This window comes from Populus nigra, chromosome 13, assembly GCF_951802175.1.
Source record: "Populus nigra chromosome 13, ddPopNigr1.1, whole genome shotgun sequence".
Lineage (NCBI taxonomy): Eukaryota > Viridiplantae > Streptophyta > Magnoliopsida > Malpighiales > Salicaceae > Populus > Populus nigra.
Genome location: NC_084864.1, coordinates 12,351,473 through 12,379,367, shown reverse-complemented (window position 1 = coordinate 12,379,367; position 27,895 = coordinate 12,351,473). Strand labels below are relative to the sequence as shown.

Genomic DNA, 27,895 nt, shown 5'->3' with positions numbered 1-27,895 from the left:
CCCTAATTCATATTTCTATTACTGAATATTTTTCTTTAAGTAGTCTACCTTACTAAAATGTTTAAACCTCCTTAAATAAACTAAAAAACTAACCTAAACAAAATAGGAAACATGAAAATAAAGGAAAATAAATAAAAGTCCTAAATATACTAGAAAGAATAAAATTATTAAGCATTATATTTTATTTCCTAAACTAAATAAAAAATAATTAAAATAACTAAGAAAACAAATAACATCTGCTAAAAAAATCCTCCTGCATCACTCTTTCTAGGTTGAAAAGAACTCGTCATTGAGTTCAAATTGTTGTTGTCTCAATTTCATGGATGTCCAATCAAAAATTTGTAACCCTTTACGTGCTTAGCTTTTCTATTTAAAACATCATATTTGTTAATTGTAAGTTCAACCATCATAGCAACGAGACCAATCTTAGCGTCGGGAGGAGGTTTGAAAATCTACTTCACAACTTTTATCCAAAACACAATAACATTAACTTTGACTCCATCAATTTAAAAATTATCCTCAAGCACATATGAGACACATCTATCACAATATGATTCATAAAAAATCATCTTTGGAACAATATATAATTTTGTTCCCTTCTTTTTGACATCACAAACCAAGAATTTTGCATTTAAATTTTCTTTTTTAGCATCATCCTCATCAGATTTTAATGATTTATTCAAATCCATAAAGAAATTGAAATCTTCAAAACATTAAATTTCAACATCATTTTATCATGATCAAAAAGTTGCCTTTTCTACTCATGTCTCTGAAATGATTTCTCAAAATTACCCATAGATCCGTGATCACTTTTCTCATGATCCACCGGGCTCCTGACCTCCGCCAACTGACAGGATAATTTTGCAATCTATCTCCACATGTATTTTATTACTCGTTTTTAACCCAAGGTTTTTTCATCACACAACAAGCAAATAAACATTAAGATGATTGGGTTGTGACACCAATTAATACATATGGAAACACAAACGAGAAGAGAACAAGCTAGAAAGACATAATTGAAATCGAATAAGGTTGTCACATAAAACTCTAATTTATAATTTTATTACTGAATATTTCTTTTAAAGTAGTCTGTCTCACTAAGAGATTTACAACTTTTTAAATAAACTTCAAAACTAATCTAAACAAACTAGAAAACATGAAAATAAAGGAAAAACAATAAAAACCCTTAACAAACCAGAAAAAATAAAATTATTAAGCATAAAAATTAATTTTCTAAACTAGAAAAAAAACCCAATAAAACAAAAACTTTTCCTTGAAAAAACTCTTCTCCATGAGGCCCACAACCTGGATAAAATCAAACATTCCTGATTTTAACATTTGTGCATCTCTAATAACCCCTTTTTTCATGAGAATAAAATCATATTATTATCTCTACTACTATCATTTTCAATAAAAGCACAAGCACTAATCAATACTTGTCATACTTTACCCGAGGAAGAACATCTCACGAAAGACGAGTCACCATTTTACTCGAGTCCTTCCTCTACTTGAAAAGAAACACTCACATGAGGCTCCTGAATTCTTTTCACCTTTCCTATCCCTTTTTTCTCTGTGGAAAGAGACGGTAGGTCCATGTTCTTCAGTCTTGGTAAAGAAAGACTTCAGAGTAGTTTAGGCATATGATGACGTGTGCTTTTGTGTGTGTGTGTGTGTGTGTGTGTCCTTGAAATCCACGTGGGACAAAATAGATGCTTATCTTCATCACCCAACAATCCAAATCCAAAGCCAATGCTTCTTTTACTCATAACAGCTCGGAAACACCGTGGCATTTCCATGCCAGCATATTCCTCTCTCTCTCTCTGCCCCTCTCAAATCTCCAAACCACCCTTCCATCGCCTTCACTCTCAGCCACCAAGACGGGGGCATTTCCGTCACTATGTCTAAACCCCCACGTTCCGAAACCAGAAGTCACCTTTCAAATCCCCAAACCACCCTCGCATGACGCCAGAAATATAAGAGGAATAAGGGTGAGATGGTAATTGGGATAGGAAATGATGTTGGCGGGGCCCATTACTAATTAAAAAATAAAATTTAAAAAAAGGGAGAGAAGGAGAATAAAAGAAGGCAGCGTGAGTGGAACTCACAAAGCACACACAAAGAAAAAAAAAAGTGTGGGCTCAAAAATTTTGCATAGAGAGAGAAAGTACGACAGATATAAAGTTGTGGAGAGAGAAAGGAAGAAAGAAAAGTTCGTTTTAGAGACGTTACCGGACTCCAAAGCAACATTCCGCCGGAATTTACTCACACCTATTTCACGTCCGGTCTAGGTTTTTTCAATTTCAATTCAAATAATAATAATATTAATCCCTAGTTCCTCTTCTAATTCTAGGGTTTCTCTCTCTCTCTCTCTGTTTCTCTCTCTCTCAGTCTTTTTGATGGTCTTCAGTTTCAAACCCTCAATTCTGTAGAAATTCTAGGGTTTCTTTCACTGCTGGGGCCTTTATAAATTTGGGTTTTGTAGATTTAGTGAGGTTAGAGGGGCAATTCCGATGTTTACGCCACAGAAGAAAGTGTGGTCGGGGTGGTCGTTGACGCCGAGAAGCGAAGCGGGTCAAAAGAATGGAAGCGAGTCCGGGTCGGATCCGAAGGGAAAGAGTGTGGGTTTTGTTGAACAAGTGACGCCTAATGGAGTGCGACCCAATTTGGACGGTGAATATTTGGCGGATAAGGTTTCAAAGCTTGAGAATGAGGTTAGTTTCTGGTTTTGGGTCCCTTTTATTTTTTTGCCTTTCGTTTTGTTTCAAAGATTCTTGTGATTTGTTGTAGCTTGGTTTTCTTTGAATTTGATGGGGTTTTAGTTTTTTCTTTTAATTTTGTGATTTTAGTGCTCATAGAGTGTGAAGTTTTTTACTTTTTTTTTCCTATTGTTTTTAGTCTGGTGGGTTTGTATTGGAGGATTTTTGGTTAATTCTAATAGTAGTGAAGTAGTTGATGGAATTAGTTTGTAATAGTAGATTGGATGGTGGGGACGTAGAATAGGAAGTTGTGGATTGTGATCCCCCCCCCTTCACTGTGCTATAGAAAACTATTGAGATTTGATTTGGATGTGGTGCTGTGACTAGATTAGATCTGATAATGTCTGCGTATGCCATTTTGATTAGCAAGAAAGTGGAGTTTAAAGTTGGTAAATCAATAAAGTGCTTAATTGCACATTTTACATCAATTGCTGTCACTAAGCTCCTCGGAGCTATAAATGCTATCATTATTTATGTTTCTGGGTGGCAAATTTAGTTATTGAGAACGATGTTTATTGTGTTTAGGTTTTGGTTAGATTTTGCTTCCGGTTAGTAGTGTGGAATGGAAGCAGTTTGATCTCAAGTCTTCATTGATTTGAAATTCAACCACTTCTCACCTCCTCTCCCCATAGAAAGAAGAGAGATGAGATAGCTAAATTAAATCAACTGATCAATGTCAAATATGCTGCAAGTAAATCTTGCTTTATTGAATAAATTTGTTGAAATTAAGCAAATGAAATTGATTTTAATAATTCTGATGCTGTGTGTCCATAAATATTGTTCTCTAAGGCCTGCTTGTATTGTTGCATTTATGCATCTAAACTAATGCAGAGTTGAAGTTGAACTGATTTAAACAATCTTTTGTGTGTTTGTATTGGTTAAAACTTGGGAATTAGGGTTTGAACCAATAAGGATTGTCTTGATTGTTCAGGTTATGTATATGCTTGGTAAATGAAATTTGGTTTAGAAAATTGATAAATTGATTGAAAAAAATGACTTGCTAGGTTTTCTGGCTGCAACAACTAGTTGCTTCAGAAAAAAAGAGTAAAAAATGAACAGAGAAGAAAGAGATAAAGAGTGAGTGTTTAAATATGAATTAGTAGAACTCAATCAAAGTATTTAATTATGCAATCAAATCATAAAAGACTTGAATTCTTTTTATGTGCTATAAAAAGACTATTTATTTTCCTAACTGTAGACTTCCTCGTGAAACATTTAAACGACAGACTAAAATGGCACTCTATGAAACTACAAGATGTGGCTGGACAATTTGTTATGCAAAACATGTGGGATTGTTGAATGCACTGTTCTGCTATCTTTAAGAAGTAGCATATAATAAGATAAAGTCCTAGCTAACTTCATATAGACTGAGACTGCATAACCACACAAATGCAAGTTTCCAACAGATAATGACAAAGTCTTTCTTTGACTGTAAGTTGGTTGCCTTTATACTGTTTTGCTCATTTGATCCACTGATCTGTATCCCAGCTATTTGAGTACCAGTACAATATGGGGCTTCTCTTGATTGAGAAGAAGGAGTGGGGTTCTAAGCATGAAGAACTCATGCAAGCATTTACAGAAGCAACGGAAGCTGTCAAACGGGAACAAGCTGCACATTTGATTGCACTTTCTGATGCTGAAAAGCAGGAAGAGAATTTGAGAAGAGCCTTGGGTGTTGAGAAACAATGTGTGCTTGATGTAAGATTTTAATGTCTTTCTTTGATAATATAAATGATTTTTTTTCCACAGAATTCACTTGTTTTTTAAATAGACTGCTGTCATGCATAATCTGTCTCCCTTAATCATTGATAACTTAAACAAATGAACATACTTTGATCATAGGGAATGTTAAGGGTTAGCATCTGTTAAGTTAGAAACTCCCTAAGGTAGAATGTTGCCAAACCCCGGAGAATGACTTGCATTGCTGATAATGTAAGAAGGCTTGTCAGATATTTTATCTCGGAGGTCATTTCCTTGACTTCCTCTTATTGAATAATTCTCCAATGAGGGGTGAAATGAACAGCTCAAGTCCGACTTTGTGATTACTTTTTCCTGCTCTAGATAATGTTATCATGCATTGTTTAAGAGTTTTGATATTGCCCTCACTACTTGTGCGTATTTGTGATTTTATTTTTTATGCTAGTGTAAATGCGCCTTTTAATGACAATTTGCTTCTACTTTTCTTCCGTGAATCTCTTTGAGTAATCTGTGAATTTGTTGGCTGATGTAGTTAGAGAAGGCAGTGCGCGAGATGCGTTCAGAAAATGCAGACATTAAATTTACAGCCGATTCAAAACTGGCTGAAGCAAATGCATTAGTTATGAGTATTGAAGAGAAGTCTCTGGAGGTAGAGGCAAAATTGCGTGCTGCTGATGCCAAGCTTGCAGAAGTGAGCAGAAAGAGTTCTGAGATTCAGAGGAAATTGCTGGATGTGGAATCTCGAGAAAGTTCTCTTCGAAGGGAGCGCTTGTCCTTCATTGCAGAGTATGCTCAATTTACTTTACCTTTACTAATTACTGTTGAATCTGCTTCCTCCCTTCTTTGTCTGCACTCTTCAGTACTACTAGAGTTCAAATTGTGCACATGTTAATTATGTTGATGACATTACATTTCTCTCAGGAAAGAGGTGTACGAGACCACTTTTTCTAAGCAAAGGGAGGACTTGCAAGAATGGGAGAAGAAATTACAAGAAGGAGAAGAGAGGCTATCAAAGAGTCAAAGAATTATTAACCAAAGAGAAGAAAGGGCAAATGAAAACGATAGGATCGTTAAGCAGAAAGAGAAGGATCTTGAAGAGGCTCAGAAGAAGATTGAGGATGCAAACTCAATTTTGAAGAGGAAAGAAGATGATATTAGTAACCGGCTCACTAATCTAACTATAAAGGAAAAGGCATGTTTTTTCTTCACAGTTTCTGTTATTGAATCAGTAATAAATGTATATTCTAATTTATCTGTCTGATCTGTGCAGGAATTTGATGCTACAAGAAAGAAATTAGAGGTGAAAGAAGTAGAGTTATGTGTGCTAGAAGAAAAGCTAAATGAGAGAGAGAGAGTGAGTTTATGCAGAATACTTTTTTTTTTGGTGTTCTCATATGATGACATGTTTTAAATGCTCTACATGCATGTTGTTCTGGTTCTATGCCACAAGTAACTTATAAGTCATACACAATGACAATCAGATTTGGATTTAACTTCCTTAGTGGTTCAGCAAACAATAAATCACCATAATTGATCTAGATATTCCAATAAGAAGTTTTCTCTCACTCTTCCCATTTGAGTGAGGTTTTGGTGATGTGTGTGTGAGAATTATCCTCGCATTTCTCTACATCTGTTGCATCATTCTTGTGCATCTTTTTATTAGAGTACATAAACTTCCAAAATTAAACCTTCAGAATGGTCCACTAATCTAGAATTTTGCTGATTGATCACTAAAGATCAAATCTATAATTATCAATTTTTTTTTTACCTTTTTTAATATAATTAGCTGTTACTTATCATGCAATTTGATTTTCCTTTTGCATGGGACATCGAAAGGTTGAGATTAAGAAGCTAACTGATGAACACAATGCCATTTTGGATGTAAAGAAGCATGAATTTGAGTTGGAAGCTGAACAAAAGAAGAAGTCTTTGGATGAGGATCTCAAAAACAAGGTAATTGAGCTAGAAAAAAGGGAAACTGAAATCAAACATAAGGAAGAGAAAGCTGCAAAACGAGAGCAGGCATTGGATAAGAAACTGGAGAAGTGTAAGGAGAAAGAGAATGAATTTGAATCAAAGTCAAAATCTCTGAAGGAGAGGGAGAAGGCCATCAGATCTGAACAGAAGAATTTGGAGGGAGAGAAAAACCAACTGGAATCTGCTAAAGAGAATTTTCTAAATCTTAAAGCTGAACTGGAAAAAACCAGGGCTTCAAATGAAGAACAGCTTTTGAAAATTAACGAAGAGAAGGAGCGTCTCAAAGTGAGCGAGGAAGAGAGGTCTGAGTATGCCCGCTTGCAAGCTGAGCTCAAGGAGGAAATAAATAAATGTAGGCTTCAGGAAGAGCTGCTTTTGAAGGAGGCTGATGATTTAAAGCAGCAAAAAGGGAATTTTGAGAGAGAGTGGGAAGATCTGGATGAAAAAAGGGCTGAGGCTGAGAAAGAGTTGAAGAGCATTTGTGAACAGAAGGAAAAATTTGAAAAATATAGACTCTCTGAAGAAGAAAGAATAAGAAATGAAAGAAAGGAAACAGAAAACTACATAAAAAGAGATCTGGAAGCTCTGCAAGTGGCCAAGGAATCATTTGAGGCCAACATGGAGCATGAGCGGTCTGTGATGGCTGAGAAAGCTCAAAATGAGAGAAACCAGATGCTACATAGCATCGAGATGCAGAAGACTGAGCTTGAGAATGAATTACAAAAAAGGCAGGAGGAGATGGACAGGCTTTTGCAAGAGAAGGAGAAACTGTTTGAGGAAGAGAGAGAGAGAGAATTTAAGAATATTAATTTCTTAAGAGATGTAGCTAGAAGAGAAATGGAAGATATGAAACTGGAAAGGCTTAGGATAGAGAAAGAGAAGCAAGAAGTTGATGAAAAAAAAAGGCATCTTCAAGAGCAACAAATTGAAATGCGAGAAGATATTGATAAGCTGGGCAATCTTAGTAGAAAGTTGAAGGATCACAGGGAGCAATTTATTAAAGAGAAAGAGCGTTTCATTGTATTTGTTGAGCAAAACAAGGGTTGCAAAAACTGTGGTGAATTGACCTCTGAGTTTGTGCTTTCTGATTTGATATCTTCACAAGAAATTGAGAAAGCTGACGGCCTTCCTACATCAAAGTTGGTTAATAATCATGTGACCACTGATGATGGAAATCCGGCTGCTTCTGAGAAGCACGATAGCGAGGTATCTCCCACTCTAGCTCATTCTGTATCTCCAGTTTCTTGGCTGCGCAAGTGCACATCAAAGATACTTAAGTTCTCTGCTGGTAAAAGGATTGAGCCTGCTGCTTTACAAAATTTGACTGATGGCACACCCCTGTCTGGTGAGCAAGTTAATGCAGAAGAAATGTCAAAAAGATTAGATTTTACTGAAAATGAACCAGAGCTATCTTTTGCAATTGTCAATGATTCACTTGATGCCCAGAGGGTGCTCTCTGATACAAGCATCAGAGAGGTTGAAGCTGGACATGATTTATCGATTAATGATCAGAGCAACAATAATGGTACAGCACCAGAAATTCAGGAAGATTCCCAACCTTCTGGATTAAAGCGTGATCCCCAACCTCGTAAAAGGGGTAGGCCAAGAGGTAGCAGAACACGCTCTGTCAAGGAAGTTGTCCAAGATGCCAAAGCTCTCCTGGGGGGTGCTTTGGAATTAAATGAGGCTGAAGATTCTGGCCATCTGAAATCGGAAAGCCGTGATGAATCAAGTCTTGCTGATAAAGGAGGTCCAAGAAATGCCCGGAAGCGGAGTCGAACTCAGACATCTCAAATTTCAGTGACCGACCGTTACGGTGATGACAGTGAAGGTCATTCTGATAGTGTCACTGCTGGTGATCGCAGGAAGAGACGGCAAAGGGTTGTTCCCAATCAAACTCAAGGCCAAACACAATATAATCTTCGGCTACGCAAACTGTAAGTTTTCTCATTCATTATATTCCAAATAGACCTTATTATATTCCAAGTAGACTTGTAAGCCATATAAAGGCATGGCACTTCAGAAGGGCAGTTACCTATCTATTGAGAAGTGCTCCAGCAGTCAAGGCTGGCCACTAATAAATGGATTTATTTAATGGCTGTCAGTGGAGTCACTGTTGTAACTGCTAAAGCCTCATCAAACCTGAACAATGCAAAGGAGAAAGAGGATGATGGTGTTAGTAGTCCACAGGATGGAAATCTATTGAGAAGTGCTCCAGCAGCTTCTGCAGGGGCTGCCAGTGAGAATGGTGAAAGCATGCACTTTGCAAGGGTGAGTGCCAAAAAACCTGCTGTTAATGTCATTTTCTCTGGGATAATGATTATAGAACGTTGTGTGAGCAGCAATAGTGTTTCTTTTCTCATTTTTATTTGACATGATGTATTTTTGTGGACAGTGTGCAAATATTATGGACACTCTGGACGGTGATGGCAGTGCAAGAAGGATGGATGAGAATGCTGCACTGAGTGAAGAGATAAATGGAACGCCAGAAGGGGTTGGGGAGTATGGTATTGCAGATGAGAACAGAAGTGAAACCCCTAGAGGTGAAAATGAAGATGAGGATGAAGATGATGACGAGGAAGAGTCTCTGCATCCTGGTGAAGTCTCAATAGGAAAGAAGCTCTGGACTTTCTTGACGACGTAATGATAGTAAATCTTGTGCTCCAGTTGGGTGAGACTTAAATGGGTTCTTGATTGTTCCAATTTTTTTTTAGGATTGTTGTTAGGAGGTCTTTGATGTGAAGTAGTGTGTATTAAAAAGTTTAACTGTTATGATGATTTCAAGGCTTAACCCAGGTGCAAGGGATCTGGTTTTCTTCCCCCCTGGTTTTGGTTTGTTAGGATTCAGGATTTTTTGGAGCTGCTATCTTTTAGAACAAGGTAGATCATTTGATGTAGCAATGACCAGTGAATATTAGACACTGGATACAATCTTCCACATTATCCAAAATGGTTGTATCAAAACGTGTATTATTTCACCTTGCAGGAGTGACGTTTGAAGAAACTGCGGTCTCAGTCCTTGTTCTTTGTCAGCTATTCTGCCTGTTAGGTGGTATGATGCCCACTTCGAGTACAAGGAAGAGTGAAGAGGCGATGTTCTATGAAAACAAGAACACCTTATTGGATAATCAATGATTTAGTTTGAATTTGTCATTCATTTTGATGGCATCATGTAGATGTACCTAGGAGTGAAATTGATTTGTGAAATAGTTTGGTTGCTCAATGAACACTGATTTTTTGGCCAATTCTCATTACCTTTAAAGTCAATGTTTAGGCCCCTAACCTATTTTTCATCTCAATTAAGTAACGAGTCCATGAATTTTTAATATTTCTCAATGATTGTTTCATGAAGTGATGCGAGAGGTTTAAGTAAATTCAAGGATTTTAAGGAATCATACCAAGCTGAAATAATACCTATGCCGAGACATGTAACCATGACATTATAATAGTTTACTTGTGACAATGTATGAAAACAACAGCAAAGTTAAAACTCTTGCTTCGAGCAGAACAGCTTTTACCAATTCATTGTGGTGACAGGCCAGAAACAAGTTTCAAAAGTATACTAGTATATCAACACTACCCCGTTGGAGCATAGATGTTAATCATGCCCAACTTGCACATTAATTACTAGCGGAGACGGTCTTTCCTGACGGTGAGGAAAGGTCGTGCAATCGCAGAGGAGCCCTAGCCCGCTGACGACGATGGATACTAATACAACTGGGATTCAAAGAATGATTAACAGACGATACTTGGCTTGGTCCCAGTTAGCATTCCTTCTCCAGATCGGAGACTAGATAGGTTTTTTTTGCTTGAATCTGGAATGGCGGGACTGATTGACCTATCACTTCCTTGCATCAACAGAAATAAGACCGACCAAGTCAGGATGGGGGAGGGGAAGATGACTTGAGGCTACTATTCAATTCAGCGTGAGAGAAACTAAAGAATTGATGGAATTCCTTGGGGATTCTTTAATGGTGCTGAGGTAACTATAGTGCAAAGTCGTATTTCCTTGGTTAATAAGATCCAGCTGCAGGCAGTGTTGGATTATGGAGATGATGCAGGATCATCATTGATGAATGCTTGTCTCGGCGAAGTGTGTCAAACTGATAATGATTCTTCTGACAGAGACCCAAGAAAGTATGTCGATTCTCGAATGCCTGTTTTCTAAAATAGCATCATTATCCTCAGTAACGGACCGTATCCCATTCACCATAACCTGAAAAGAGAAGAATGAAGAAGGTATCAAATGTGCCGTCTTCGCAATTACAAGTATAGTGATCACTGTAAATATAGTAGGGATTCTCACAGTAAATGCTTTTCCTGGGTATGTAAGGAGTGTGAGGCGTGAGCCCTACTCTTTGAGGCTTTTCTCTGCATCATGGCATCTGCAAAATGCGTATTGAACTACAATTATTTCCGAGTAATAATTCCATGTTTTGTCAGAAAAAATAGTGGGAAACAAGGGTTTAAGCAAAATGACAACCACCATCACTGCTAATGAGCTTCGGGATATACGCAACTACATTAATTACCTTTCACATAGCTGAAAAGTTTTGCCCTTGCGGCAAAGCCGTTGGCACTTTATGATTACGATGACTGTACTGGATATTAATATAAAATTATTTTTAAAATCTGCTGTGAAAGAACGTGTAGTAATTATTAATAAATATTGTAATAGGAGAAATTAAAAAAAACATAAATTTAACAAGGTTCTGTATCTATATTCATAATAAACTTTTATTTTTACTGTATTTATATTAGAACTAAACCGTTTAAGAAATCCTAACTATTTTCATAATATTTTTTTACCATACTGTGAGGGTGATGTTCCCGCACCTCAAACCTATTAATCATCTCCGACAACAAAACAAGAAATAAATCCCACCCCAAACTTCACTCTAACATTTGTCTTTAAACCATAAATTATAACAATCTCCACCTTGACGAATATTCACCTCTTGGAAGAAAATTAAAAACAAATTCACCCAAGATAAAAATAAGTTGGGATGTCTTCCGTCTAGCATCTGGAAACATTACATCAAGTTCAAACAATGCTTAAAATTTTTTTTTGTGATAACAAATTTTGTCAACATGTCTACTGCATTGTCAGAAGTACGAACATTTTTAAGCAACAGTTCATCAGAAGAAACCAATTCCTTGGTCCTATAAAACCTTACATCTTTGTAATTGTTTCTTGCATGATACACTTGGTTCTTTGCAAAAAACTTTGACTATCACAATACAATTGAACTCCACTTTACTGAATATCCAACTCTTTGACCAAACCTGTAAACCAAAAACTTTCTTGACAGTTACTGTCATATATTCTGACTTAGTAGTAAATAGTGTAACTAGAGACTGAACCATATACTTCTAACAAATAGGCCCTTTTATCATAATAAATACATAACTTGTGGTAGACCTCATGTTATCCAAATATTATGCATAGTCTACATCTACATATCTCACAATTGAAGGATTATCCTATTATCTATTAAACATGATAGTTTGTAGTACATCTCAAGTATATGAAGTTGTACTTGATTGCATCATAATATTGTTGTTCAGATCTGATAGAAATTTTCTCTCCATACTAACCGCGTGTGTTAAATCTGGTCTTGTACAAATCATAACATAAATTAAACACCCCACTGCATTAGTATAAAGGTCCTTTGATAATTTTTTACTTCATGATATGTCTTTGAGCACTATCAAATAAATAATTTGAAATAATTTGTTAAAAATATATTTACTAGGTTTGCATTATCCATGTTAAATCTCATTTTAAACATAGACTAAACATTGGAAGATGTTGAATTAGCATACTGCAAAATGCATGTGGGATTAGCCATCAGATTTAAAATCGTAAAATATTGAAGGTTATGTTTGTTTCTTGGAATTCATTTTCCGGTAAAATACTTTCCAAATTTTCTTGTATTTGTTTGCCATTAAAAAAGTTGGTCAACGGAAAACACTTTTCAGTCAAAGAAAAATTTGGCTTGATTTCCAGGAAAGTGTTTTCCTGGAAAATTTGGGCGGAAAACACTTTCCGGAAGTTGTGAAAAATTTAGAAATGTCATATTATTTGTTGATTATATCAAATTTAATCCTCAAACTTTTGATTGCTATATATATATATATATATATATATATTGTTTTGAATATTTATTTTTTAATTTCATCTCTTAAAATTTAATTTTTATATTAACTTTGGTCCTCATTTTTATAATTATTATTTGTTTTTCCCTTATCATTTTTTTATTGAAATTTTTTATCTATCAAATTTGGTCTTCATTCTTTTGATTGTTACTTTTTTTTTTTTGAAATAATTTATGAAATGCTAATTATTATTATTTTAATTTCTTCATCTTTTATTTTTTTTATTTTTTAGATTTGATCTCTGTTATTTTGATTATTATTTATTTTATTTGAGATAATTTATGAAATTATATTTTTTTTCAATTTTATTCTCATTTAATTTTTTAATTTGTAAGATTTGTTCCTCATTATTTTAATAAACTTGAGAAAAATAAAACATTAATAAGTTATTTTCCAGCTCATTTTCTATGACATAACCAAATACTGGAAAATATTTTTCAAAATTTTCATTATACTATTAAACATCAGAAAATAATTTATTTTTTTAAAAATCATTTTTCAAAAAGAAAAAAAACTAATTTGACGCCGAATTATCTTTTTCATTTCTGTTTCTTTATTCTTCTTTTCAAGATGCACGTGGGATTCGTCATAGAGTTGTACATAAAATTTAACAGAAACCATCAACCTATCCTATCACAATTTGACAGTCTATCAGAAAAATAAATTCGATGGACACATCCACGAGGTCCTCTAGAAATTCCCACAGAGAATTCGCAATTTTCATAAAGCAACAAAGATAGATGCAAAAAAATAAAAATAATAATAAAAATTAAATGGCTCCCACAGGAGGAGTATTGCAAACGATGTATGGATACAGAAACATCTTAAACTAGTTAAGACTTCTCCTCTAGTTGATGGAGAAAGGAATCGGTGCTGCAACTCTAGCCTAGATAATAAAGAAATGAAGAGGATAGGGGGTGTTGTACAAAGAATATCGCATCCATGCTACCCCGTCACACTCATGACTACCCCCATTTACCTCCTACTACGACGGCGATAGCGATCGTTGTCATACTCACTCCGAAATGAATAATCCCGATATGAATAATCCGTGTCATAGTCATCCCGGCTGTTATCAGTCTCGTATCTGGCTGAACCAATATTCTGTGGAGAAGAACGTTTCCGTGAGGATGAGTACGATGAAGAACCTTGACTTGCAAAATCCTCATATACCAAAGCACCCCTCCCTCTATCGGAATTGGACCTCCCAAAGGCAGGGCTCAGATCTCTAGGGCTGTCAGAACTGTGACTAGAGTCATGATGACCATACCTTGGAGGATAACTTGACATAGATGGACTAAACACGGGATCAACACCTGGAGGCCCATCGTTAATGAAATCCCTGTACTGTCTCTGTTCATGATGATGCCATCTGCCTGTAGCTTCTGAAGAATGGTTTGATCTATGGCGTGATCGGTGCCTAAATGGATCAGAACCTGAAGGCCCCACTTCCCAAAATCTTTGATTTGCATTTTCTGGAATTGGTGCATTTATTCCAGGAAATTCAACTGACATTTTCCTTGGTGGTTCAGGATGGTCTGTTTCCATGATCTCCCCATCTTCCTGTTCTTCCTCTACATCTCCATCATCAAATATTGTGATCCCAGAAGGTTGATCCTCATCATCGGGATCTGAAATATGAATGTAAAGGACTTAAAATGGCAACCATAATAATAAATAAAAGCTGCCGACAACAATAATAGTTATTGGGGATGACAACAACAGCAAAATGAACTCCACCACCATCAACATGGGGAAAATTGTAGCATATGAAATCCAAAAGACCGCAATTTTAGTCTATTGCAATGTACTGCCCTTCTGGAATCATGATGATTTGCTGTGGTCTATTCTTCCTTATATGTGGGAGGTGATTAGCTCAAGCATAATTTCTAAAAAGCTCAATGGTATTTGAGGCTAGTCCTTTATATGCATAGCCTCAAATTCAGGGAAAACAAAAGTACTGATCTAAATTTACAGTAGCAGGACTTCGGATATGATTATTGCCTTCAATGAATAATCAGAGATTTTTCTTTTGTTACAAAGTAGAGATTTGAACCGGAGACATCTCTGTTTTTTTTCTTTTTTTTAATTTTGATATAAGAAACACACTTTGTTTTCGTTTTTATTTTTTTTCAGGATCCTGCAACTTGACTTATTCCACCGGGAGGGACCCGGGGCTAGAGCCTAGAGCCAGTTGAGCTATCTGCTCAGTTGAAACCACCATAACAGAGCCTCAATCCCAAACTATTTGAGATTGGCTAAAGCTTAGTTGAATTATGAAGTGCAAAATGATAGCAAGGATTTGAAATTGTATTTTCCTTGGGCTACATTAGCCTTTTTCATTCTTACTGGCCTTAGGGCCTCATGAGCTTAGAGTACATTTATAAAATCAATCCAGTCATACTCTACATTTTACCAATCCATTAACATCAATTACATGAAACTAGGCCTCCAATCCATGTGTCAACCAAGGGCAACAGTGAGAATTTATGATAATCCTTGAATACCTTATTCAAATTCTTTTAAAGACCACACTTTTCCTGGCGGGGAAATTGGCAATAAAATGACAATTTCAAACATAAAGAGGAACACCCAGACAGCATAGAAGAAAATCAAACACAACAGAGGAATCGCAACTATTCATCCCAGTGTAAACATTAAAAAAAACTAAAAAACTAAAAAAAGTGAGTTTATAATAGACAATTCTATGACGGCTTGGAATATCAGACACAAAGTAGAATTGTGTGCATTACCTAGATATCCTGGTGGGTATCCCAGCTCACGCATTCTGCTAAGCCATGGTGGAGGATCAAGCTCCTGTTCAACAAAATCAGACGGAGGGAAAACAAATATCTTATGAACAAAACACCAATACTATTTCAACTAGCAATCCATCTCATTATCCAATTCATGCGTTGTGTACTTTGTACTCTGTAAATTGTAGACGAAGTTTGATATGGCCTAATATTGTGCATGGGATTTTATACTTGAGTCAACTAGGCTCTAATGGGTTCTAGGCTTAGATGTAAGAGAAACATGGGGGGTGTTAAATATGTTACAGGAGAAATTAAATGTTTGCTTTGATTCAATCTAGTATGCTCTTACCCCAAGACCCAAAAGTCGTCGTGTTTCAGTGTCAAGAGAACCTGGCTTTAAACCATCATACTTGCCACCAGAAGAGCTTTGATAATAGCGTGTTGGATTGCGGGAACTAGAATTCTGATTTCGCTTGAACTTGTGCTGTTTGCGAGCATTATTAACAGCAGCATTGTCACGAGGTTTTGGGCATTCCTTCAAAGAATGGTTGTACGCACCACAGTTAAAACAACGTGCAGCAGCATCCACTATCTCCAAGCCTCTACAAAAATGGAAGGCAATAGGTAGTGGAAGATAAAATACATTCAGGAACTCTCAAAAACATATATTTAACACAAGAAGAACAGCTGGTTGGATCAGTAAAAATATAGGAGCAGAATTATAATTAATGAATAACTAGGTCCTTGATGGGTTTTCACCATGAAAATTGGGCCCCTTAAAGGTATAAAATCACCAACAGATTATTATATGAGGTAATGTGCGAGATCCTTCTTACATAAATGAGGGATATGAATGCAGCAGCTATTCTAATGTGCTGAACAGACTTGAGTTTTTATGATCTTTCTCAGATCCTCTGTTTAGTAAGCTATTGTCCTGAATTAGTCTGTAATGAGGTTCGCATTACAAGTCAAAACAAGAGATTCTTGGAAATAAGTCCACATGGATATCCCTTGTGATTATTTACTGTCCAACACATTATATTTGTCAACACATCACATACAATACCATTGCCACAATCATAAAATCATCATGAATGCTACTATCCCAAGCTTGTTCAACATACATAACAATCAACAGGCTTTGAGCAACTTAGATATTTGCTACAATTCTGAGCGTGTAGGACAAAGACCAAAAAAGTAACATTTTCAAAACATGAAATCTAAGAAAGGTACACAAGTCAAGATCATTTACCCTTCTACATTAATTGGACCATCTGCTGAAGTCAAACCCAACACATATCCACGATCATATAGAGGCACAGCATTACTACGTAGAAGAATTAAATCATTGTCTTGTTGTTTCCTTGCTTGGTTCTCAATCCAGAAGGACTACCAAAAAAAAGTAACCAATCAAATGAAAAACTAGATGAAAAGCAAAGACATGAAATCCTAAATTTTAACCTCTTTTAGTGAAGCTAAATGCAATGCACTATGATGGTTAGAACCTTAGCATCTGCACTACAATGAATAAAGTGAACAGTTAAGAGTGCAAATTTTCTGGTCAAAATAGGATGAGAAAGGTAAAATAAAGAGAAAAGAGGAAAAATCTCACAATAATACATTGTGTAAGAACTGAGAACTTAAGCAGAAAAAATTTCTACCCGAGGATATCTAATTTTCAATGGTGATAGAAAATTTAACTAACCTCCAGGGTGATAATAGGGCTCCAAGTAGATAATGGTTGGATAATACATTCCTTGTTTAAATTCCATGTTAAAAAAGCTATGGGTCCATGACAACCATGATACTTAATGATTCAAGATAGAGTTCCATGGTCATTGTTTAGAATACTAAAATCTGAAGTTGTGCGCTCCAAATTTTAGCATGAAGACTTAGCTTAGAAAAGGGCACACCAGTGCATTGATCGCACAGTGATAAATGCCAAAGAGTTTCTAACAAGTAAATTATCTGCTTCCAAAGGTTAGGATTCCAATTAAAGTTAAAAAGGTTTTTTTCTTTCTTTCTTCTTTTTTTTCCCTGGAGGTGAGAGGAACTTCAAGAAAGAGCTTGGCAAAGGTTAAGGCCACACACAAGAAAAGAATTCCAGGAAAGAGAACCTAGAAAATTTATGACTAAGAATATCTTCGCTATATTTTTTGCCCTTTACCAAATATATATATTTGTAATCCAACTAGCTTATTAATGAAGCAACGGGCTAATTGCAACACAGAAAATACATCCTAAAGCATCTAAAGTTACAAGAACAAGAAGTTCTTCATAGCTAATACCTGGCCAATCCTTTTGGCTTAAAACTATATGCATTCAGGACCAAAGAAGCAAAAAATGGAAATTACCACTGCAGAGGACTTCTCCATGCCAACACGTAGAGCAGGAAAGTAAGTGTCTTCACCAGATTGTAACATTTCATCAGAATCCTGAAAGATTGAGATACATAATTGAGACAAGGCACTGGTTTAATAAAGAATAGGAAGCCACAGAGCAACAACAATAGATTGCATGCATTCACCATATAGGATATCTGCATTATTTTCTATCAATCCAATCTGGATTATGTGTTTGAAAAACTTTCCTAACTTTGCATTGGTCAAGCCAAGCACCCAAACTAAAAAAGATTAAAAACAAAATTTTACATAGTACTGAAATTTTAATTAGCAGGAAAATTGAACCTTACATGAGATGAATTCTGTTGAGCATGCCATTCTGACCACTGTTGTAACAGTTCCTCAAGCTTTTGTTTGCTAGCTCTGGGAAGAGTAAGGCAATCACCAAGAATTCAACAAATGAGGATCTAAGCTAATTCTAATAAGACATGATGCCTCCAATAAGTACAGAATAATAACAGTCACAGCAATCCAACAAGAAATCAAAACATACAGTTAAATATTCTTGGATTGCCAAGTTATTAAGAGCACTTCCACCCTGACCTTGTTAAGGAGTTATACATGACATGCACTGAAGGTTGCTGTTCATCATATGCCATCCTTTTTCTCTTAACGCCTGATATATCTGGCATATTGGATTGAGGGAATACATGACAGAAAGGGGAGGAAATCAGAATAAACTGCAACTAAAAAGGTGATTGTCATGGATATAGTATTCCTCAAATTGAGATTGACTTATTAAGGTTGTTTGATGCATTTATTTCTGAATAAGAAGCTTTTTTGGAATTATGATCTAAATCTAATGGGTTCATCTAGAGTTGAGTAGGAGAATTTACAATAAATGATTAAGTTATCAGAGGTTAAGAAAGGATACGACTGCCATCCACCTTGCCTTGTTGGACAAGACTATTATTTTGTGTATCAAGGAAACAGTCCTTAACGTTCCCTATGATGCTGGAAATATCTGGCTTCTTGGAAACTATGACAGCATCAACCACATCAAAATTCACTTGTCTGACAGGAGAAACTACCAAATCCATGTCAGCCTCTGTTTCCACTGCAAACTGGACACCTTTAGATCCAATATCACGTTCCTCAAGCACCAAATTACTCTGATCTGTTGCAGCTTCTTCAGTTCCAGTATCACCTACATTAAGCCCTGAACACCCTGGATCGACTATACCTTCATTTCCAACCACACCTTCACAGAGCCCCAAACCCTCCTCATCATCCTTACTTTCTTTACCATCATTACTACATGGTTGAGAGCGAGATTCACTTGGCCCAAAATCAGACTTGGAAAGCTCATCATTCTCATTTTTATATCCAAAATCAATAGAACCAGGGAGGCCAATCATATCATCTGTTTCCATACTCAAATTTAAAAGGAGCTTCCCTTCTAGCAAGTCCACTAACCAAGCCTCCTCAACTACCCTGCATATGAAAAACCCTAGTTACTTAAAAAGAAAACCAATATTTACCACCTTAATTAAAAAAAAAATTAGTCTTTTAAGTTTCTAACTTAAAAAAAAGAGAGAATAAAACCCTAATTGAGTGTTCATAGAAGCACCTTTTCATATCAAATGCTTATGTTAATAACTATCATATTGTATTTACACTACATAAAATAACAATTTCATCTATAAAATAATCATCAAAACCAGATGATTAGGAAAAGAAAAAAAGATTTAAACCACCAAAAATAGCTCATCCCGACTAATCTAACTAATAACAATAAAGAAAATCTAAATTCACATATCAAAAAAAGGATTCTTGATTAAAGCAACTAAAGCAAATAAAATTAGGCGCTTAAAAAAACTTACTAGCAATTATCAATCAGCTAATTTCTATTCTCTTAGAGAAAAAAACAACAACAACAACAACACTCTAATTAACAAAATAACTAATGCAAAACAAACCACAAAACAACAAATGCAAATTAATCATCTTTAAAAGAAGTTAGCGAGGTGATTTAAAACGGAAGGAAAAAAGACCAAAAAGGAGAGATAGTGAGTAATTGTTGTTTTCTTTTTACTTACCTGAATTTTCTCAGGAACCAAACAGGAAACGAAGAGAGAGAGAAGGTTCTGGAAGTGAGACTTGGTTTAGTGACACACGAGCGAATAACCAGCAGAAGAAGGCAGAAGCTGGAGCGAACAGAATTTTGGATCTGTTTTTCGATTTTCCGTTTCTACGAAATGAGCCGCCTTTTTTTATTTTCCTTTCCTTTCCTTAACTAATTATTGGACACGGAGAGAGACAATGCTGTGGTACGTCAAGGTGTATGATACACTCCTTCCCCTTCGTTCGATGGAGAAGATACGTGTTGCTGCTGTGGGGTAAGCTTATAAAATTAGTTTTGATATTTTGATTAATTTTAAAAATTTATGTGAATTAAATAAAAATTAATTTTAAAAATTTTAATATGTATTTTTTAATATTTAATATCATGTGTGATTTTACTTTTAATTTCAAATAATTTTATGAATATATTTGATTTTGATAAATAAAAAACCTAAAATACACTTAATTTTTTATATCACGTGAAAATCTCATTAGAATGGTTAAAAATGGGAAGAAGGCAATAATTGATATTGAAATGGTGATCAAAAATCTATATTCAAAGGATTTGTAATTTTAGTTAATGAATTCATAATATTAATTAAAAAACCACATTATTCCATGTTTGATAGTTAATCTTTTTCATTTCATATTGATGCAATTTTGAATATTAGTTTTTATTAATTGAAATATAATTATAAAATTACATAGAAAAATTATAAGATTAAATAATTAATATTTAATTTTTATTTATCCAAGTCTAACTTGCTAAAAAGTATATTACAACTCTTTATAGAGAAAAAATTAGAAAACCCTATTAATTTCAAATAGAAAAATAAAAATAAGAAACTATTTTTTTCAAATAGAAAAACTAGAAAAGCATAATACTATTTAATAGGAAAATAAAATAAAAAATAAAATTCTTAAACTAAAAAGAAAGAAATAAAAATAATTTAATAAAAAAATTATTTTTCTAAAAGCTCCTCTATCAGTCTTTTTATGTTGGAAAAAACTTATTTTCAAGTTCAATAGTTTCCTTTAGCTAGAAAACTAACGATTATTTTGTATACGAGTTGCTCTATTATGGATACTTTATATTTTTTTATGATTTTTTTATCATGAATTCCTAACACTTTTATATGAACCCACTCATCAGAATTTTAAATAACTTATAATCTCTTGAAATTATTGAGCTTTGATGTCAATTGATTTAACCAAGAGTGAATGATAACAAAGTTTGATATAGATCAAAACTTTCAAAAGCTAAAAATACTATAACTACAGGGAGACATCCAAAATATTTATTTTTTATTCATCCAAATCTCACTTATCAAAAGGCTATTGAAACCCTTTATATTGAAAAAATAAGAAACCATATTAATATTGAATATTTTATTTAAATAGAAAAACTAGAAAAGCGTTTGAATAAAATTCCTAGACTAAAAATAATAATTAAAAAAGATATATTTTTTTAAAAAGCTCTTGTTTCAGTTTCTCTATATTGGAAGAAACTCATCATTGAGTTCAAATTGTTTATGAGACACAACCTACTTAGTTGGAAACTGTTCTTCATTGTGAAAACATCTAACATAACATTCTTCGAGCAAAACTTTCTTAGTAAAAAAACTAATGATTTTTTTTATTTGTGGACCAATTATCATGAATCTATAATAGCTTTGTGTAGACCATCTCATTATATATTCTTTACACCTTTTTGTGAGATGTCATATTAGGGGTCTCTAATGTTTTTTTATGGATTATCCTAACATGAATCCCTAATACATTTATGAACATTGACTTATAAGAATCTTGAATAACAGAATACAGTAGCTAACTTTCATTAATCATTTAAATTTTATACCAATTGATGTAGCTGTAAGCAAAAGATAATAAGGTTTATTATAAGTTAAAACTCTTAAAAACTAAAAACACTATAATTATGGACAAACACTCAAAATATTTAATTTTTATTCATTCAAGTCTCGCTTGCCAAAAAGCCATTACAATCATTTATATAGAAAAAACTAGAAAACTCTATTAACACTTACTTCCTTCAAATAGAAATAAAAGCATAATAATACTAAATAGGAAAATAAAAATGAAAAACAAAATTTCTAAACTTAATAAGAAGAAATAAAAATAATTAAAAAAGATATTTATTTTTCCAAAAAGCTTATGGTTCACTCTCTCTAGATTGGAAAGAACTTGTCATTGAATTCAATTTTTTTATGAGATAGAACATTTTTAGTTAAAAACCATTTTCTATCATGAAAACATCCAACATAATGTGTTTTTGAGCAAAACCTCCTCAATCGGAAAACTAATTATTTTTTTGTGTGAGGATCACCCCATTATGGGGCGTCCCTAACACTATTACACATGTTATATCATTATGGATTCTACTATTAGGATTTCAAATAATAATAGATAGTAGCTAACCTTAAGAAATCATTAAGATCTCATAACAATCGATGCAACTGAGAATGAAAAATAACATGATTTATTATAAATCAAAACTCAAAAAGACAAAGAATACCATAATCATGAAAAGATATTGAATATATTTAATTTTTATTCATTCAAGTTCTACCAGTTAAAATTAAGGCTATTATAACCTTATATATATATATATATATATATATATATATATATATATGTATATATATATATAGAATCCTATTAATATTATATAGAAAAATAAAAATAAGAAAACTAACGGAAGCCGTTTATCATGTGCTTTATGACGGGATAACATGTACATGTTGTGGGACTAATGGAAGGGAAAGTTTGGAGGATATATTTATTTTGGTATAATAACTGTGTTATTTTGTTTTTTTTTAATAATAATATTAATTTATTCTATATACCATCCATAAAATTATAAATTAATTTTAATCTCTCTCTTATTTCGGATTTTCAATTACCAGTACTGTCTCTCCATTTTATAAGCAATGACACTAGTTTTCGTAGCCTTTCAGTATATAAAAGGTGATAAAATTATAATTTGTAATTTATTTACGAGTCACATTCCTAGTATTGAACGGTACGAGGATGTATATATGATAAGGTGATGAAATATTATTATTTAAAATGATAATATTTATAAGCAAAGAAAACCTGTACTGCTGGCGGAGCACTGCTAACATGATTAAAGTTAATTTTCAGGATTCTGTTCTCTGCAACCAAATATATAGCTGCCAATAAAACTCACAAATCAATAGGCATAGAACATTTTATGTCTATCAAACAATCATAGACAGAAACAAGGGTACTACAACCATATATAGTTTGATCTATGATATAGAAACATGCCCTTCAAATGTAAATACCGAAGTGATAAAACCAGGCCGACCCATGACCCTGCGTACAACTATATATAGATTCTCATATATACTTTGATCAACGATATAGAAACATGCCCTTCAAATTTAAATGCTGAATTTTTTAAAACACTACCACTGGAATAAATTGTGTTATGGATTGAGCTGCTGCCAAGGCCGTTAGATGCAGCTGCTGGGAGGACTAAAAACCAATAAGTATCTAAAAACATTAAGTATCTACAATTGCTGTTGGGAGCTGCTAGCTGGGATTCAATAACGTGGGATTGATTCAACAATAACATATGAAACTGCTACTTATTTGCTGTTACTGCTCGTGATTTGAGGGCTGCAGAATTTAAAACTGAAAAAACTTTGCTGTTAATTCAAGAAGCTGCTGCTAGCGTGTAAGCTATTGTTTTGAACTTATGATGAGTTGTTTTGAAGCTGCTGCTGGGAGCATGTTCTAAACTGCAGTTACGTGCTGCTTCAACTGGACAGCAGCTGAGTCTGCTACAAGCTTCTCTAAACAGCTGTTGGAACATAACGGCTGCTATCTCTTGGGTTTTTTGTTTTGTTGCTGCTATCTCTAGGAACGTAACAGCTGTTACTTGGTGTTCTGCTGTAGAACGCTGTTGCTGTCAGCTGGTACAAGATACTGCTACGGAAAAAGAAACTACGTACTGATAGTTCGTAATATTTCGCTGCTGCGACGATAATTTGCTGCTGCTGCTGAGATCTTCGTCAAAGAGATGTATTTTTCTGCTGCGTATATGCTCTCTGATTTTTCCTAAGCTCTGATAGTATTTTGAACCTCCCTTCTCTAATTTATATATTTATTACTCTTAAAATTCTTGAATACATATAAAGAGAAGAGATTACACCTCTAATTATCAAAATCTAATAAGAATTCTAATTAACTAGTAAAATAAAAAAAATAATTAACTAATCTGACACGATTTCTTTTTGAAATTTATTTAACATTCATAACAAATGCGAGTTCTTCCATCCTCTTCAATAACAGGCTTTGAAAGCCTTAAATCGGGTTCTTATTAATGGCCCATGACTTGAAATAAAAGGATTTCATTTGAAACTATTTTCTACAGCCCGAAGAGACATGTTCAATGAGTATTGCATTAATTGAAAATAAAATAAAAAATGACAGTGAGATTCTTTATAAATTATGAAATCACTTTCTTCTCCATGTCATTTGACAAAATTAAAGGAAAAAACCCCACTCAAACAAGGGCTGTGCAGTTTACCATGCTTCAATTTTTTTTAACCTGTCCCATTTTTTCTAGGCAACCAAACAGCAACAGTACAGACAAATAGAAAATAATAGTTTGAACATGGTTTTGAGAGATAAAAGAGAAACTGAAGCTTTAAAGTTTTATGTAAAGAAGTTAAGATGATATGGTATTAGAGCTTCAGAGAGTGTTTATTTTTGTGATTCAATCTAATTTTCAAACTGATTTTTACATGAAAAGGCATGAAATTAAGCATTAATCTTGTTTGGCATAATTAAACTTCATTAATAATTCTCATGGGAGATTACAAATAAGAGGACTTCATAATGACCGAAATTAAAACCTCAAAAGATACCATGAAACTCACTAAGAAGTTCATTTATTTTTCTCACATAAATAGTTCCCATTTCAACAAAACATTTTACATATTGATAAAGACACTACGAGCCGTCCATACTTCACAACTTTGCTTGCTTATCTTCTAATCCACTGGAGAACTTTACTTATTTTTCTCACATAAATAGTTCTGATCATTTTACATATTGATAAAGATAGTATTATAGCTCTCCATACTTTTAAGCACTCAACTTTGCTTGCTTCTATATAATCTTAATGGCGCCCACAATTACGCTTGTAAGGATTTGGGCAACCTCTTGGTGTTTTAGGTACGCAATATCGATTACCCCTTCCGCAACCGTACACCGGTTTATGGGGGTTGAGAGCTCCCCGGGATACGTCTGCAAGATTCACTCATGTTATAGCAAATTCATGTTGACATAATCTGATATTATAGCAGAATCATCTTTTTTATTATTATAAGATAGCCCACGACAGAATAATTAAACAATATATACATACAAAACATGAAATTAATGATTATCTCTAGCTAATTAATGCCGGAAGTAAAAGTAAAGCTTGACTCATCAGTTTTATAACAAAAGGTCGTGTGCATGAAAAAAGCCGGCGTACACAGAGATTACACACACAAAATGAACTGCTTTTCTGAAGTTAATGATGGAAATAAAATCTCACCTCGCTCGGCCAATTCTCGAGCAGTGCAAGTGGACAGGGGAGAGAAGACGATGGTAGCTAAGAGAATGCATGCGAGAAGAAAGGCCTTCGAATTCATCTTGGAAACATATATCTCCACCGCTCTTGTTTATAGCCACCATGATTTTTAGCAGCATTCGAAGGGAACTATATATTCTTGAAATTAAGTCCTCCCGTGCCCAAGATAATTAACGAACGTATCAAATACTTCGCATTATTGACTAAGCCACCTTTGAAAAGTAAGAGTGGATTCTATCCACACATATGATGGAAGATAATAATATATATGCTTTAATTAATAACATGCATTAATAAAGGTTCGAAATGTATAAAGAAAATTAAGATTTAGGTGTATAAGTTATTTAATCCTAAAATATAAGAAATTTATGTAATTGCATTTGTTAAATTTATTTATTAATATAATTTTTTATTAAAAAAATAATAATAAAAATAAAAACACAAATTAAATTGATTGAATAGAATAAAAGGAGAAAAATACACGATGTGCGGTTGCACGTATTATAAATATAATCTGAAAAAAATAGAAAAAAAATCATTCATTTAAAAAAAATTAAAAAAAATAATAATTTAAAAAAAAAACCATTTTAAAATTCAAAATCAACTAAAAATAAAAAAATCAATCCGAGTTCATAAATGTTTTTTCATGAACTATAAAGATAAAAAACCATTTAATTGAAATTGTTTTTTACAAAATTAGGACTAAATCTCAAAAACAAAATTGAGAATCAAATTGAAAAAAAAAAAGATTTTACACAGTTAATCCGTAATAATATATGAATACACAGTAAAAAAAAATCACACATTTTAGTTTTATACTTAATATTACCAGCAACGTTAATTTTAGCCTCCTTAGTACACCATTGTGGACATGAAGGCGACGTTACTCCATAAATATCGCCTCTCTGGATCCTTAAATACTCAACTTGCTTCCATGCACGTTGACTCCAAGTCAATACAAAAGAAATATCAATATACTCCAAGTCGAATATAGACGAAAGGCATCTTCGTGTACTCTTCCTAAGTTTATGTCAGCTTGCTGTGTCCTTTTTATATATTAAGATAGTGTTTTTATGGGTCCTTTTAATATATTAAGATTATACATATTATTTTTAAAAATATTTTTTTGTTTAGATATATATAAAAATAATATTTTAATTTTAATTTTTTTAAAATTATTTTTCATATCAACATAATAATTTAAAAATAAAAAAATTATTTTCAAGCGAAATATTTTTTTAAAAAATCATAAAATACTGTTTTTTTTTAAAGAATAAACAGCCCCGGAAGGCATCTTCCGTTCATGCATGTCGCCCTCAACATGATCAAAGAAGAAAGTCTGTTAGATGAGATTACTTCGTACATAATTACCCTCAACCATAATAATCCTGAATTACACTTCTCATTCTTACATAGATATAAGACACCCTGGATGAAAGTTATTTATAAATTGCAATATTTTCATGAGAATAACCCTACTGTAATAAAAGTTAAATAGTGTGGGGAAATTACTGTGAGATTTTTTATTATAAATTATAATAGTAATTTTATTTTTAATTTCTCATTTTTTTACAAAAATGTTTCTTTGGCCTTCTTTCACAAGGGTATTCAAATTTTTTTCAATTTTCAAGTACACTCATATAACGCATTTAGCCTCATAAAAGACAAAAAAGAAGCCTTGCATTTGGGGGTATTTTGGTATTTTTATAGGTATTTTGTGTAATTAAGAGGACTACAAGAGCATTTTAGTATTTTCACGATGTACTTGTTATTTTTTAATCACACCCTAGCAAGTAGGCAGTGCCCGCACCATTAAGGATACGCGTATGGTACTTCTTAGTGGTCAAATGTGGCCAACCGCCATCTAATTGGAAGCATAGTCGTGCCCTCTTTTAAATGGTATAGCTCGTGGAGCCAGATAATGATTGGATTGCCTCTTAGTGATTGATTATTTGTGTTTTTTCTTTCTTTTCTCTCTCCTGACAACTAAAGTGCACAATTGTCCCATTTGTTTGTTGTGCGCAAGTCTGGAAGACTGTCAGACTCAAGACGCTTGAGACACAATTAAAGTACTCTTTTACCCCTAAAGTCAACAGATATGAGAACTGTTGACCAAGGGCTTAATTTCTTGGCTTTTCACAATATTCATAACAATGTTATGAATAAAAATACTTATTGGTCTCCAAGATAAAAAAGAAAAAAAAAAAAGGGATAGGCTCTCGAAAAAGGGTATTTCAAGTTTTTACAATTTTCATATACAATAAAATAACACTTTTAGACTCAGAAAAGATGAAAAAGTAGCTTGCACCTGGCGTTATTGCTAGACTCAAGTGCCTTGTGTCTGGCTACCATGCCTAACCCAAGCTATTTAGGTTTGACAACCATTCCAGACCCAAGAGACTTGAGTTTGACAACTACGCTAGGCCTAAGCACCTTGGGTCTGGCATGACTATC

General features: G+C 33.8%; 2 protein-coding genes and 1 long non-coding RNA gene across 5 annotated transcripts; 1 reads left to right on the top strand and 2 right to left on the bottom strand.

Annotated features, from left to right (window-relative positions):
• Positions 1-2,095: 2,095 nt before the first annotated feature.
• On the top strand, positions 2,096-9,676 carry LOC133671214 (protein CROWDED NUCLEI 1). 3 transcript variants are annotated; one of them, XR_009834226.1, is made up of 9 exons: positions 2,096-2,711; positions 4,245-4,454; positions 4,987-5,240; positions 5,376-5,646; positions 5,725-5,808; positions 6,291-8,368; positions 8,537-8,702; positions 8,827-9,311; positions 9,418-9,676. XR_009834226.1 is itself a non-coding variant. In XM_062091898.1 (9 exons), the coding sequence occupies exons 1-8, from the start codon at positions 2,511-2,513 to the stop codon at positions 9,073-9,075; spliced, it is 3,513 nt and encodes a 1,170-aa protein (XP_061947882.1). In that variant the 5' UTR covers positions 2,096-2,510; the 3' UTR covers positions 9,076-9,102; positions 9,418-9,676. The 3 variants fall into 3 exon arrangements, 2 of the variants coding, with proteins under 2 accessions (XP_061947882.1, XP_061947879.1); XM_062091898.1 differs by having other exon boundaries at positions 8,827-9,102; XM_062091895.1 differs by lacking the exon at positions 9,418-9,676 and having other exon boundaries at positions 8,827-9,395.
• A 256-nt stretch (positions 9,677-9,932) lies between these two features.
• Positions 9,933-10,900, bottom strand: LOC133671215 (uncharacterized). Its single transcript, XR_009834227.1, has 2 exons — positions 10,738-10,900; positions 9,933-10,647 (listed from the first exon to the last, which is right to left on the bottom strand). It is a non-coding gene; the product is annotated as an uncharacterized LOC133671215 (long non-coding RNA).
• Positions 10,901-13,331: 2,431 nt separating this feature from the next.
• Positions 13,332-19,989, bottom strand: LOC133671556 (uncharacterized). Its single transcript, XM_062092331.1, has 9 exons — positions 19,788-19,989; positions 18,623-19,182; positions 18,292-18,373; positions 18,039-18,111; positions 17,701-17,781; positions 16,599-16,735; positions 15,696-15,948; positions 15,344-15,407; positions 13,332-14,221 (listed from the first exon to the last, which is right to left on the bottom strand). Exons 2-9 carry the CDS (start codon positions 19,119-19,121, stop codon positions 13,566-13,568), a joined length of 1,845 nt encoding a protein of 614 aa, XP_061948315.1. The 5' UTR covers positions 19,122-19,182; positions 19,788-19,989; the 3' UTR covers positions 13,332-13,565.
• Between the last annotated feature and the right edge of the window lie 7,906 nt (positions 19,990-27,895).

What these genes read in the sequence shown, in the direction of transcription:
- LOC133671214 (XM_062091898.1), top strand. Translation starts at nt 2,511, where the DNA reads ATGTTTACGCCACAGAAGAAAGTGTGGTCGGGGTGGTCGTTGACGCCG. An exon ending in TTTCAAAGCTTGAGAATGAG is followed by an intron (nt 2,712 to 4,244) that starts GTTAGTTTCTGG and finishes TCTGTATCCCAG; the next exon opens with CTATTTGAGTACCAGTACAA. An exon ending in AGAAACAATGTGTGCTTGAT is followed by an intron (nt 4,455 to 4,986) that starts GTAAGATTTTAA and finishes TGGCTGATGTAG; the next exon opens with TTAGAGAAGGCAGTGCGCGA.
- LOC133671556 (XM_062092331.1), bottom strand. Translation starts at nt 19,121, where the DNA reads ATGGAAACAGATGATATGATTGGCCTCCCTGGTTCTATTGATTTTGGA. An exon ending in ATGTATAACTCCTTAACAAG is followed by an intron (nt 18,112 to 18,291) that starts GTCAGGGTGGAA and finishes TACTCTTCCCAG; the next exon opens with AGCTAGCAAACAAAAGCTTG. An exon ending in GGTCCAATTAATGTAGAAGG is followed by an intron (nt 15,949 to 16,598) that starts GTAAATGATCTT and finishes CCATTTTTGTAG; the next exon opens with AGGCTTGGAGATAGTGGATG.